At 44.2% G+C, this 13,474-nt stretch overlaps 2 protein-coding genes across 2 annotated transcripts in view; one reads left to right on the top strand and one right to left on the bottom strand.

Moving 5' to 3' along the window:
* Positions 1 to 365: 365 nt before the first annotated feature.
* On the bottom strand, positions 366 to 6,649 carry LOC147798207 (TLC domain-containing protein 2-like). Its single transcript, XM_087140781.1, has 4 exons — positions 5,601 to 6,649; positions 2,356 to 2,438; positions 1,762 to 1,844; positions 366 to 1,085 (listed from the first exon to the last, which is right to left on the bottom strand). The coding sequence occupies exons 1-4, from the start codon at positions 5,789 to 5,791 to the stop codon at positions 699 to 701; spliced, it is 744 nt and encodes a 247-aa protein (XP_086996907.1). The 5' UTR covers positions 5,792 to 6,649; the 3' UTR covers positions 366 to 698.
* A 3,166-nt stretch (positions 6,650 to 9,815) lies between these two features.
* Positions 9,816 to 13,474, top strand: part of LOC147798206 (uncharacterized) — a 6,240-nt gene continuing 2,581 nt past the window's right edge. The window contains exons 1-4 of the mRNA XM_087141217.1: positions 9,816 to 10,154; positions 11,461 to 11,621; positions 12,366 to 12,548; positions 13,257 to 13,469. Coding sequence (XP_086997343.1) covers positions 10,021 to 10,154; positions 11,461 to 11,621; positions 12,366 to 12,548; positions 13,257 to 13,469 — 691 coding nt within the window. The 5' untranslated portion in view covers positions 9,816 to 10,020. The remainder of the gene's footprint in view (positions 10,155 to 11,460; positions 11,622 to 12,365; positions 12,549 to 13,256; positions 13,470 to 13,474) is intronic.

Raw genomic sequence — 13,474 nt, 5'->3', positions numbered from 1 at the left:
CTTCCACGCTCCAAAAGCGCATTGCAAATTTTATGAGGTAAAATCCTGCAGTTTACTTGAGCGCCTTCAATAATGCTACATGTAGTTTCGCTGGTCCCCACAGCCTAACGGGCTGCTGTGATGGAATGGGATGATTGCTTTCATCAAATTCTGTAGAGAAGTACGGGCATTGCAAAGCATCTTGTATTCTTAGCAGCACGTAGGCCTACACATTAAATTATTTTCTTCAGTACACGGAAGTGTCGACTCGTGGTTTTGTTCAAACACAGTTCTGTACAATGCGGGCACAAAGAAATGACATCACCCATCCTGAAAAAATCAGTCCTTAGCTGTGTCCGAATAGGCCTATGTACAGATGACGTAAATCTTTATTTACGTGCGCACTTTTCTATGGAGCAAGTGGGGTACCTGGTCCACTGTGCTCCATAGGAAAGTACACAAGCACGTAAACGAAGTGTGGCGTCATCAGCACAGAGGCCGGCTTGCACGCGCGTAGTGGCCGTAACTCCCGTAGAGCGGTGTACATTTTCAAGCCTCAGACAAGCGACTCCGACACGGCCTATCACAGAGCTCTGTTGCAGGATGACGGGGAGGAACGAATAGTGCAAAACGTGCATTAGATAGAGTATATGGCACATGGCTTGCCCATGCAAGCACAGCCATGACACTTTGACTTGTATCATTTTTCCCATGCTTAGCTATCTATCCATGATAAAGGCCTCGTCACTCTTGTTATTATTGTCCCTTCTGATGAAGTCGTTGTAGACCACTCGTCGAAACAGCACGACATTGACGGTGACAATCGCCACGTTGCACATCGGTGTGGCGATGGCCAAGATGGTGGCCATGTCGTAGGCCACGGAACAGTAGCCCGAGTACACCATCGGGATCAGACGGAAGACGACAAAGGTGGCCAGGTTGACGATCTTGACGACGCGGAAGAGGAGCGACTGCCTGGCGACTCCATGCATCAGGAGAAGCTGGCGGAGGTGTAAGAACACCGCATTGACCTCGCAGAAAAGCGCGAAGAGCACCACGCCCATGCCTTGCTGATATCGCTGTACTAACGTCAGCAGAAACGAGCCCTGAAAATTGATGAAATTGATGGAGAAACTAACGGATTATAGACATCTCTACTCATCAGGCTTGTCGAATGCATCTAAAAAAAAAACCAGTACTTATGGGCATCACGGACTGACTGAACGGATGAACTGAGCTTGATTAATTCTCCCCATAATTAAATTGTTTAAAATGGTGCTTCGGCTCTGTGGCAAAAGGAACTCCGGGCAAAGTTTAAATTTTGGACAACAAAATCTGTAGCTCTGAAGACTTTAATTACTGAGATCGGTATCTGTTGAAGTGATCCACTGATCCATGCCACTGGCTAGTATTCTTGCACTGTAATCAAAATTTGGCAAAAATATCTTCACAATACGGGCGTTTCACAATAGTGCGCCTACAACAGTTTGCAACTCGTGGTCCAATCACAATGCGCGAAATCTGTCGACCCAATGCGCGTTTGGAAGCGGTCGACAAATTTCGCGCGTTGTGATTGGCCAATGTGTTTTAAACTCTTGGAGGCGCACCACTGTGAATGGCCCGTATTGATTTTCAACAAATGAGCTATACGATGTCAATCATGTCATCAAGATTATCCTTTGATGGTCCACCGACGGTATCGACGACCGTTCTATGGTTACCAAAAGGCAACTACGGCTAAAATTGTGGGTTTCACCAACAACTTTGCTTTACGTTTCTTACCGTGAGATGGTGTCCTAATAACGGCCATATTGCAGAGAATTTGTTGTAGGAAACCAGGTCGTATAAGTCATACATGTAGTAACCTGTGGGGAGCAACGAAGGCAAGAGGTTACACATGGAGATATTAGAAGAGTCGTCGGGTATTAGTTGCATGAAGTATGTAATTATTTCCAGCATTAATGTCTATTACCACAGCTGTCGGTGTCTTTCTCCACGCTGCATCCTTCCCATTCCTAACATGCCGCACTACATGTACATGGCTAAAAGTGCCGCCATGGCGCCACGGTTGGTGAGCACGGCAGAATTGTCGTTCCATTTTGGACGCTCCAATGCGTTTGCCACAGATGATACATGTAATGGTCTCAGTGAATGACACGTGATATTTTCCCCAATCAACATAATCACTGTAGTGAACTTTCCACAAAAGGTTCCCCGTTTCATGCGCATGTTTTTGAATATGAAGAAATTCATTTAATTTAGGTTCGATTTTTTTTAAAATGATCACTACTACGACTGGTTATTAAGATTCTCAAATTGCACAAATTTTCCGTTGGTCATTTTGACATGGTGATGAACAGCCCTCTCGTTTCTTACCCACGAGGACAGCGAACGTAATTTCGTTGAGACGCGTGCAGTAATACACCATGTTACTCCAAAGCTCCGGGTACCAGTAAAAACTGAAGACAAATGAAAACAAATCGTAATAGATATCAAAGGTGTGGTCAGCACAAAGGCACAACTGTGCAAGCATGCAACTTCACTGACATAATTTGCACAGCCGGTGAGATGTGTTGTTCACGTGTATACGCTTGTCTATGCTTGGAACTATAATTCTTAACAACAAAACAACTTTCTTTGCATATCGAGGGCTTAACAAATACGAGCTGGATAAGTTATACATTATAATAACACGTTTTTTCTTCGAACAAAACAAGTGTGTCTGCTGTGATTCTTGATGTGCAAAGCGAACTATAACCACACAATTGTTAACATTTTTGTGGTAAAAGCGGAAAACAATTCGGCTGCAGTAATTAGGTTATTCAACAAAATGAACGTCCTACATGCACAAACAATGCATGTACATGTACATCTAGGTTGGAAATTTACTCATTGTCGAAAATCATACGGAAGGTGCAACCTGTGACATTACATGCAGGCCAACAGCCACGGACTATTCCACATTCGTCCACTAAACCTGTCGTATACGGGAAATGACATATTGACACCAACCACCTTCTTTTCCCGACATGTAACATACACATTTGATGATTACAATAAAATTCTTAGCGGGAAGGTGGTTTTTCTTTTGCCCTGTGGATCTGGTCCATGGAACAGAAAGCCACGTGACCGGAAAACGCTCATTTTTGGTAAACATAGATTTTATTTCCAAGGGCCATAAATACGTGTTACTTCAGTACACTATTTTTACGACGATTCAGTCTACAAATCATGACAGAGTAACATATACCTCGTGTATAGATAACCGTGTCATCTACAGATGGTAATAAAATAGACTACTAAAGTTACTGTATGAAAGTTTGGAATGATTCATTGTTCGTTTTATCTTCTGGAACTAGTACACTGTGTAATTTTATCTGCTTGTGACGTAAGATCCCGTGATTTTACGGTACATTAGCATTTTTCGGGGGCTGCAAGCTAGGTACAATATCTTCTATAAAAGTTCCCTTTTATTCAAAACGTTCAGCCAAGAGAATGTTTCGGATTATTCGTGAACCAGGTGAAGCCAAACATTAGACGAAGCCGAGACTAGGGGTAAAAAGGCTACAACACGAGCAAAGTTCTTAACCCGTGTCCTGATATGGCCTTGCGTTATGGACCTGTTGATCAGTGTTCCATTATATGCAAAGCGCAATGAGCCGTTACACATATGGGTCGATAGAAAAGAGGATGATGGACAACAGTTGCTTATTGCTAACAATGTCTCTGTGCGGAGTGGGCCCATCGCGATCTTTCACCTTTATTTAGTAGTACAATTGATCTGTTTGCGTTCAGCATTGTTAGGGCTGACCATTATCACTTAATAGCCAGACCAGCACCTTCACCCGCGTCTGGTGGTTAAAGAAACAGGATAAATTCCTGGATGTCGGGTAGATTTAACCGTATCTCGTAAGGTTTGTGATCATACAACCGGTCATGGGTTTGCAAACACCCCCATAGACGCATTTCGTTCACATGAGCTACCTCATGTTTTGACTGAGCAAACACGTCTTTGGCCCGAATGACCTTAGTCAATCTGCATCCATGGAGCATGAATGCAGTCGACCGAAGACAACCAAAACATTTCATTCACAATCCTGTTCCCATGGACACTGATGCCGTGGATCAACACTCCTTAAGTATAGGAGGTCCACAATACATAGTTCTATTGTCTGTTATGTATCACCAGTCATGGGCTATATGCAACCATCATGAGTGGATCGTGGACGAGAGATGTCACACAACAAAATGTCGCCTCACCCCTCAGATAGGCCAAAATGAGCGTCACCCAAACAATTCCTCTTGTTCATGACCCCCAAAACAGCCCCCAGAATATTGGGTTTAGTTTCGCCCTTGTGTGCAGCACAAGGTACTTGGGTGAAGAAAGTTAGCGCTGAAGTGTATGCGGTGTCCAATATTCCCTGATGAAGAAATTCTACATAAGATTTGACCATAGAAGGCTAGATAGAGCCAGAAAGACCCGCGTCCCGAACCGTCACATGATGACATTGGCAGGGATTTATGTGTTTGGTAAAAACCCTTCCTCCACGGTAAAACAAGTAACGCAAACAAGTTTACAAACTTTATAAAGTTATTTTTGTATTGTCTGTTGAAGTCCCCCCCTTATGAGTTTATTATTAGTGCAGTGGACCGTTTCTGTCTATACGTTAACACAAATAAACGTAGAATCAGCACTCGGTTGGCATAAATTATATACAGATCGGCAGAAATGTGTGCATATCATTGGGCGTCCCCAGCCTCAGGCGAAAGAATGAAAGAAGATACACAGTTTGTCATGATGACTCATGTACTTCACGTAACCCTTACACTGCAATAAATCATGCACATGAACAACATATAAATGTAGACCTATGATCATATGGACGATGAGTATGGCAGCAGAATTAGAACTACGGCCGATCTACGAGGTTGTAAGTTAGCGTATAGCCTACTTAGGTACACGCCTTGTTTAGTTTGCGTGTAAGCATGGCACCACTCAGAGCACTACTCACTACTCGTTTGACTCCATGTACCTGACTTTCGCTTGATACATTTAAGGTAGGATTGAATAACAGGGTTACGCATTATGTCTAGTTTCGGGGTGGGGGGGGGGGCTATAGTCCGTCACAAGCCTCCATCATGCACCTGCAGCAAAACATCACACAGAAGAGCTTGTTTGCAGTATTCGAAAGAAGCAACATGGAGCAGTGATTGATGGTAATATCGGCAATGAGTTTGTTAAAAGGGGGCTCAATGCAGAGTCAAACATAAAAGATTTGAGAATTTCAAAACAATAATTAAAAACCAAAGAAAAAGCCCAACGAGGGAATTTGTGATATTTATTAATACGTCAATGGCAAAGTTTGCAAGATTTAGCTGCACACGGTGTTTGGCCAGACATATGGAGGAAGAAATATAGAGGGCGGGCGGTGGCCTACATTTTAACGTGAGAAAAGGAACTGGTAAATGATAGAGCAAGGAAAAGATACCCATGCAAGGAAGGTAAATGGAACTAAACTAATATTTTGATGGTTCCACCATGGAGCAAGCAGACATCCACTGAGCATGCACTGTGCTGAGGCAGCGTGTGCAATCGGACGCAGCCAAGACAACGCGCTTACCAGCTGGAGACGAGGACAGACAAAACGAACGAATTCAACAGCGACGTGGCCGCGTTTCTCCATTTGTGCTTGTCCGTTGCCGAGTATTTCCCGCATGGCCCGTACCGCATGGGCAGCCGGTCGAGCAGCCGGTTGAAGGACTGGAACGCCAGGGCTGAGCCGGCGACAATGGAGAGCAACAGGAGTGTCATGTCCTGCTCCTGGAGTCGAGTACGTGCGGACCCACCACATGTATACGTACGTGCACGAGATGAACGGGGAAGACGCCGTCTCCCCGAAACTGAACAAGTTGACGGGATCGACTAGCAGCACTGCGGAAACAGGGTCTGTTTGCGTCCTTCCTCCATGGCCTGAGTCAGAACTGTGGCCGCCCCTGTTTCAAATATCACACTGTCAATGATCTGAAGAATAGAAGTTTCCAGGATGGTCACGACACACTGCGACGGAAGATTCCTAAAATCTGTAACAATTCAACTTGCAGTACCAAGTACTGTAGGCAATTATGCACGTACATCAGGCGCCGCGTGCTCTACTAGTCTTGGTTACAAGACGTCAGTAGTCCAGGGATAAGACAATACGAACTTGCTTTTTTGAGTTCACTGTGCGAAACATAAGGCCAGGCACACTGCATAAAAGGCATTGCCTGCGCTTGACGAGGTCGCTACAAAATGGCCACCAAGGTTGCTACCGATGGTGCGCACTTGACGTCCATTCACCCAAACGGATTGTATTTTTTATGTCTCCCTGCGTGAACCAAGTAATTAGTAACGTCTTGTAAGTGAGACTACGTGCCCGCTTGTGTTGACTCACGTCTTCTTTGGTTACTCTCAGAGGTTGACTTGCTCAGCCACACATTTGAGCATTGAGGTATAAATGTCTACGGCCAGCAAACAACTTGGTCTGCACCAAACAGCTAGTCGCTAACCGGTGGCTTCTACAGAAGTCCACGTATTATAATCAGCAGTAGCCAAGTCAGTCGGACACGGTCACTCAGGGATCAAATGATCGACATCAAACCTACGATAAAATAATGTCAATAGCCGTGGGCATCAGCGTCAAGTGATTTATGCTGGTCGCGGGGCGCGGGCGCGCGGGGGGTTAGGTAGCCTAAGATGGAGTGTAGAGGATACTAAACTTGTACCAGTCGTCAACTACAAAGGGCATTGGTGCCGGAATGCACATTCACCTACAAACCTGGAACTTTGATTTGCTTTTATCAGTATCATCAATTACATGTTGGCTATTCGATCCAAACAAATTTAGATTGCAGTCTTATCGTTTTGGATTAAATGCAAAACTTTCTCGACAAATTATTTCACATTAAAGGCGCCCTTCCATATGCCAGTCAACACTTACGCCAAGCGTTGCGTATAAAATATATACACGCACATGTATCATCCGTCTAATCGTTCCCAGGGCGATTTTGATGGCCGAACGCAACGCACACATAATTTCATGTTATGTTAATGGTCACTGTCTGTGTCCGTGAAAGTGAAACGCACTGACGGAACGCATCGTGTACGCAACGCACCCCCAAAACGTACATAATTATGGAGAGGTGCTTAAACACGTTCATGGCGTTGCACTTGTCTAGACCATTTTATGGAAACTTATACCCAAATACAAACCAGGAAGCATTCAGGTTCTGTCGAAAGCAGTTGGCAGTTTCAAAAGCAACGATCGAAAGTGAAGAATACAGGTGTCTCCCCGTTCAGCCATTTTGGCCAGCGGTAAGATTCATAAGTCACGTACAGAGCGAGTTTTGTGAAGTTCTATAAAAAATAATCAGTTGTGAATTAAAGGACGCGACATTTGGGGCTATGACGGTAAGTTATTGTCGTTTCGCAACCGTGAGACAAGAATTGTAAAATGGAGAAATCGGAACCTCTCAAATTAACAAGCTCAGTTTATTTGACATTCTCTCGATTCCAGAGCCGGCTGAGTGTAATAAAATGTTCAACCCATGCAACCCATGGCTGGTCTACGAGCGAGCTTCTTATAATTCCAAATGACTTTCAGTTGATATTCAGATTAGTTATAGTGCCCGTATATATTTATGAATATCAATAATTCTGTGGTTCGATTTACAATTATTATGTTCTTGACCTTAAATACGGATTCTCCTGGTAAGCTGATAAATTTCCGGAAAGCCATCTTGAACTATAACATAAAGATGGCTCTCCGGAAAGTTATTAGTAAGTTTGTTTATCATATTTATGCTAATACGTGGATTCATTCTACGGTGATGGGAGAGCGCGGGACTTTCGTGGAGATGTGCCACATATAGAACAGGTAGCGGGAAGACCTGTCCAGCTTACCATTATTATGGGCGTCACCAGGTTCCTTTTGGGGGGGGGGGCAAGCACTCATCACCGTTGACGATCGAACCGTGGAAGCCGGTCATTCGCAAGGCTTTTTGGGATTTTACCCCCCTCGGTTCTGTCGCTTTTTCTTTCTTTTCGTTCCTTTTTATTTTTAATATTTTTCCGTTGAGGTGGAAGCTTTGGGAACGCCTATTGCTCCACGCCCATGGACCCAACCACACCTCAACCCATCTAGGCGACATTTCGCTGCCATTGGGAGACCTGGGCCCGTTTCAAACGTCCTGTTTCTGCCGTGTTGAATACAGTTCAACTTGATTTTTGTTATTGGGTATGGCATAAGCACGACGTTTGAAAGCAATACGGGCGATTCACAATAGTGCGCCTCCAAGAGTTTGCAACGCGTTGGCCAATGCACAATACGTGAAATCTGTCGATCCTTTCCAAACGCGTATTGGGTCGACAGATTTCGTTCATCGTGTTTGGCCAACACGTTGCAAACCTAGTGGAGGCGCTCTGTTAGTTTAGTTTAGTTTAGTTTTGTTTTGTTTTTATTTCTCACTCTTGTGGCCAGAGGCCAAATTACGGTGAAAAGCACACACGATTTGAAGTAAAATTACAACATTACTAATCATTACAAAAACAAAATTCATCGACAAAAGTAACCATTATGATAACAATCATACTGCAATACGTGAACAACCGAGCTATTAAAACTGAGGAAATATGAGAACTGCTCTATTGTGAAACGCTCGTTCTTGGTTCAGCAATTATAAATTTCGGAACGGCAGAGGAGATTGGCTCGATTTAGTACGGCAGAACACGGTGTGGTTTCAAACGTCGTGCTAATGCCGTGTCGAATACAATTTCTATTCGAAGTTGGTCCTAAACTTCGGTGATATTATTAGGAATGCGCATGCTCACAACGTGCAGTAGAGTTGAGGAATAATCATCGACAACGCATCAACAAATAATGGCGAGTAAAATGGAAATTTCTCGAAATGCAAGGGGCAGGCACGGTGCTCGGGGAAGAATGGGGTTTAGTTTTGCAGTTTCTCTTTCAAATTCCTGCTTGATGTGAGATAAGATGAACTCAATGTGACCTTTGAACTAAAAATCATCTCCGAACGTCGGAACAAGACTCCCAAGTTCACCTGGGAGATATTTCATTGAGATTTCACTGTAAGATCACCGGGAACCATAACATCGAGCCTTGAAAATAAAAAGGCCTCGATATTTGTCGAGAAATAGAGTACCAGTAGTGCTCGCCAAAGCTAAATACGTCTTCCGACTCAGGCCGAAAGATAGCAAAATCACGTTTCATGTTGTGCTGATCCGCCATGTTGGATTTATTTAAATTCGACTGGGCTTTATGAATTAAGTTCGACGTTTAAAACCACTGCCGTGCTTATGCCATGCTAGCGTCGCGCTCAATTCAATTGAATTCGATATGGCAAAAGCACGACGTTTGAAACTTTATTTGAAAGTTTAAAAATAATCACCGACACCTTGAGGCCATAGGATGTCCATGGTAAACTTTGAGTATCACAAGTTAGTTACTGAACATTTTACGGACAACTTTCCGTCGTTTCAGCGGCCAATCTGCGAGATGCACATCACCGTTGTAGCTTGCTGTCTCACGTACACGTGTAATTAAAACAAAAAAGTTAGTTTCAGCTCCGTGGGATGAAATATCAGCATCACTACCAATTTCTCCCGCAAACACTGACACAACAAACCCTCATCCAATTTGGACATGATAGTTGTTTCCGATTACCAGAGTTGGATTCCAACCCAATTTCCTCTTATTTATTGAATGTCCTGTAAAGGACACCGTACTCACGTCAGAATAAAGGACGGCTGGTTTACAACTAACTACATGTAGGCCTACAATTTTGTACAAACTTATTCAACGCGCGCCGCGCCGGTCCCGGATTGCGGAAGTCAAAGAGATTTTGTTAACTAGCTAGCAACACGTAGTGCTAGTGTGCCGTTGATCGGTCTTCAAATTATGGGGAAATAGATGATCTCCCGAAGGTTGAACAAAATAGCTCCTTTTCTACGTTTGGACCTCATGAAGTAGCACCAACAGGTCTGACATGGCGTTGATCACGGAAAAAGTGAGGCTAAAGGAGTCGGACGATCGTGTGCGACACTGGAAGCGATGGGGACCGTACCTCTCGGAGCGGCAGTGGGGGACCGTCAGGGAGGACTACTCGGCTGACGGAAGCTGGTTGGTAACAAGTGTCATTTGTGTTTAAAATGTTGGGTACGATCAGTCGGTCTTGATTTTCGCTACCAACCAAATTTCCGGCTGTGGGAGATTCTTCTTAAAGGAAAGTCGAAGTTTTTTATGCAGGGTTGTCAGCCCTCGGTATGTACCAACGTCATTTTGTCTATACCATGATTTTGGAAACTAGTTTTTTTTGTCAGGTGTTTGTGATGATGGGTGAATCAGACGTGTGCTTTATCATAAAACCCCCAGAATTGTGGGGTCCGACGTCCCCCCCCCCCGCTCTGAGCGGGACAGACGTCGGACCCCACAGTTCTGAGGGTGTGCCTCATAAATTTGGAGGTCAAGAAATTTATCCAAATGGAAATGTATGACTCAGTAGTTGGACTGTTTCCACCTCTTATTAAAAAAAACAACCAAGATCATTTGCGCAGTACTGTGTAAGAAAACGCTTGGCAAGTGCTGAGTCAGCATGAATTGGCATTATTTTAAGAGAGCACCCACCAAGCCCTTCTGTCATGCTAGTATTTGTTTCGGTCAGTCCTGAAGTTGCATGGACTTTAGTCTTCTTTTATTTTTTTATCAGAAATGTTAATAATTAAAAGTGACAAACATGTAGACAGTTTCTGAGCCATTAAAAAAGTGAACAACTCTAAATGTGTCAGGATTGTGTTACAAAGAAAGACTAAAGGAGACAGGGTAAAATTGGGTTGGTGTGGGTACAGGCTTGGGTTGTGGTGGGTGGGCACGAGGGCTCAGAGGTCAGGGGTCAGAGGATGACCCCTGAGGAAAGCTTTTGATGAATATTAAAGTTTGCAGAGCAGGTTTGTTTCCTGAGTGTGAATGCATGTACTGCTCTTAAACTGTAATTTTGGAGGAGGCAAAGTTCAGTGACGTACTGTGTTCATAATTGTAAGTGTAGGTTTTGTTCCCAGTTGGAGTGACATTTATGTATATTGTAAAGTAATCAAAAAGAAGGGTGTTCCACAAGGGCTTTCGCAAATCAGCCCACTTTGCTAAAATTGTATGCCATACTGCTAAAATTTGTACATTACTTGCTTCCAATAACAACTTCCCAGCTGTTTGCTCAAGATAGATCGTATGGGTAAAGAAATCTACATGTACTTAATGTAAAATGTACATTTTGTACATAGAAATAATAGTCCTCTTTGAAATTGTGTGATTTGAAGGTTCCTTGTGATGTAAAGATTGCAAAGATTTTACACAGAAAGAACAATGTTGACTTGACAGGCAAACTCAACTTTGATTCCAAACTGAGTTGAATGTTTTGTGCGTGTCATTGCAGCTGGGATTATTTCCCCCATGACCACGCACGTTCCCGTGCCTACCGTTGGGGGGAGGACGGGCTCCTCGGCATCGCTGATCGCCAGTGCCGTCTCTGCTTTGGGCTGGCTCTCTGGAATGGCAAAGATCCCATCTTGAAAGAGCGCCTCTACGGCCTGACAGGTGATGATAACAACGTCGGACCATTCTTACGGTTCACTTTCCACACAAAGTCTCATAACATGGAAGTCAATATTGTCCCAGCTCACAGACCCCGTGAACATCTTGGAAACATCTCAAGCCCATCTCAACCTCCTTGGAGAATACAGCTCAATGCTGCCGTCTTAGATGCAAGTGGCTAATCAAACGCAACAACCATCTCTCGCCTCATAGGCAACCATTCATACTCCTGGGTGGAGAGAGGCGAGTGGATGTAAAGTGACTCACCCAACGTCAAAACTTGCAACCAGCAGCTGGATTTGAACCCCCAACCCCTATGATCGGAAGTTACAAGCCCCTAATCACTAGGCCACACACCCTTGGAAAGCTCAGTGGTACGAGTTATGGAGGACACTGTGCTTGAATCGCCACTCATATTAGCCAAGGATGGAGGCCCCACTTGTGCATGCAGCTGACGTAGACTTTGTGCAACGGGTTGACATGTGTACCCAAAGGGTGCGACCAGTTTTAACAGGCTATCCAGACCATTTGCGATTCTGGCAAGATCCTTTTTCAAATCCAGTCTGGTCTTTGAGGTCATGGTTAGTGTGGCCAAATCCTTGATCATATCTCCATGCATGAGAAAATGGGTCAGATAAATTTATGGAAATATTGTGGAAGTTGAGATTGTTTGAAGAAAATCTTGGAATGGTGGAAGACCTATCTCTGTTTGATACAAAATTTTTAAGTTGTCTTTCTTGTATTCAGGGCCACAAGGTAACCATGGCGAAGACTGCAAGGAGAACTATTACTATCTAGATTCCTCACCAACCCATTCCTACATGAAGGCCTTGTACAAGTACCCCCAGGCGGAGTACCCCTATGCTACATTGGAAAAAGAGGGGAGAGAACGGAGTGTCACCGATCCCGAGTTTGAACTGGAAGACTCAGGTAATTTGTCAGAAACTGTGGGCTCCATGCACATTGGCACAGTGGGACACGTACAGAAGCCAGTGCATGCAGTGGATTACATGTATGTGTGTGCCATGCAGTGTACCAGTATACATGTCGGATTTTCATCTGAATGTGCACAAAGGTATATAGAAATGCATGTGAGTCTGACTTTGCGTTAGAATGTTATTTAAGTGTCCGTCACTTTTCTCTCATCAAGTTTGAGGGAAAACTTGTATGTGGAGTCCATTCCAGGGTTGATCCAGAGCTAAATTTGGGGGGCGAACTAGTAATTTTTTGAGGGGCAATATATTGAGAAAAGTTTTTACATAGTTTTTTTGTGACCTTTCTGAGGGGCGAGGCTACATTAACTGGGGGAGGGGGTTACACACTTTTGAAATGGACTTGCTTGACAAACAAGAGATCTGTTCGGTATTCTTGCCCATGCTTACCTGGGTTGTGTGGTGTCAGCAGGGTTCGTGAGTGATTTCATAAGATACAGTTCTCAAGAGAAATGCATGTAAATTGATATCACTCTCCCTTTGAAATGACTGGAATTGAGTTTACGTTTTGCAAAGTTTGTTGCTTCTCTGAGATGTTGGTGTGGTAGCCAGTTGAGAAAATCCAGGGAGCAGTCGTTTGCTGATAATTGGGTGGGGGTTAGCAACAAATAAGTTCACATGTTTAGTTTGTCTGAATGTGTGGCAGGCGTTTTTGCTGAGAGTCGGTACTGGGATGTCTTTGCCGAGTACGCCAAGAACACCCCAAATGACGTCCTGTGCCGCATCACAGTGGCCAATCGTGGCCCCGAGCCAGCCACCATCCATGTCCTGCCGCAGTTCTGGTACCGCAACACCTGGATCTGGGGCTGTGACCACGAAGGATGCGGAATGAAACCCAGGCTGTCCCTGGGCAAGGACGGCAAG

This window comes from Acanthaster planci, linkage group LG09 (assembly GCF_054643075.1).
Source record: "Acanthaster planci isolate LZ-2023a linkage group LG09, COTS_SCS, whole genome shotgun sequence".
Classification (NCBI taxonomy): domain Eukaryota; kingdom Metazoa; phylum Echinodermata; class Asteroidea; order Valvatida; family Acanthasteridae; genus Acanthaster; species Acanthaster planci.
This window is presented reverse-complemented; position numbering and strand designations above follow the sequence as displayed.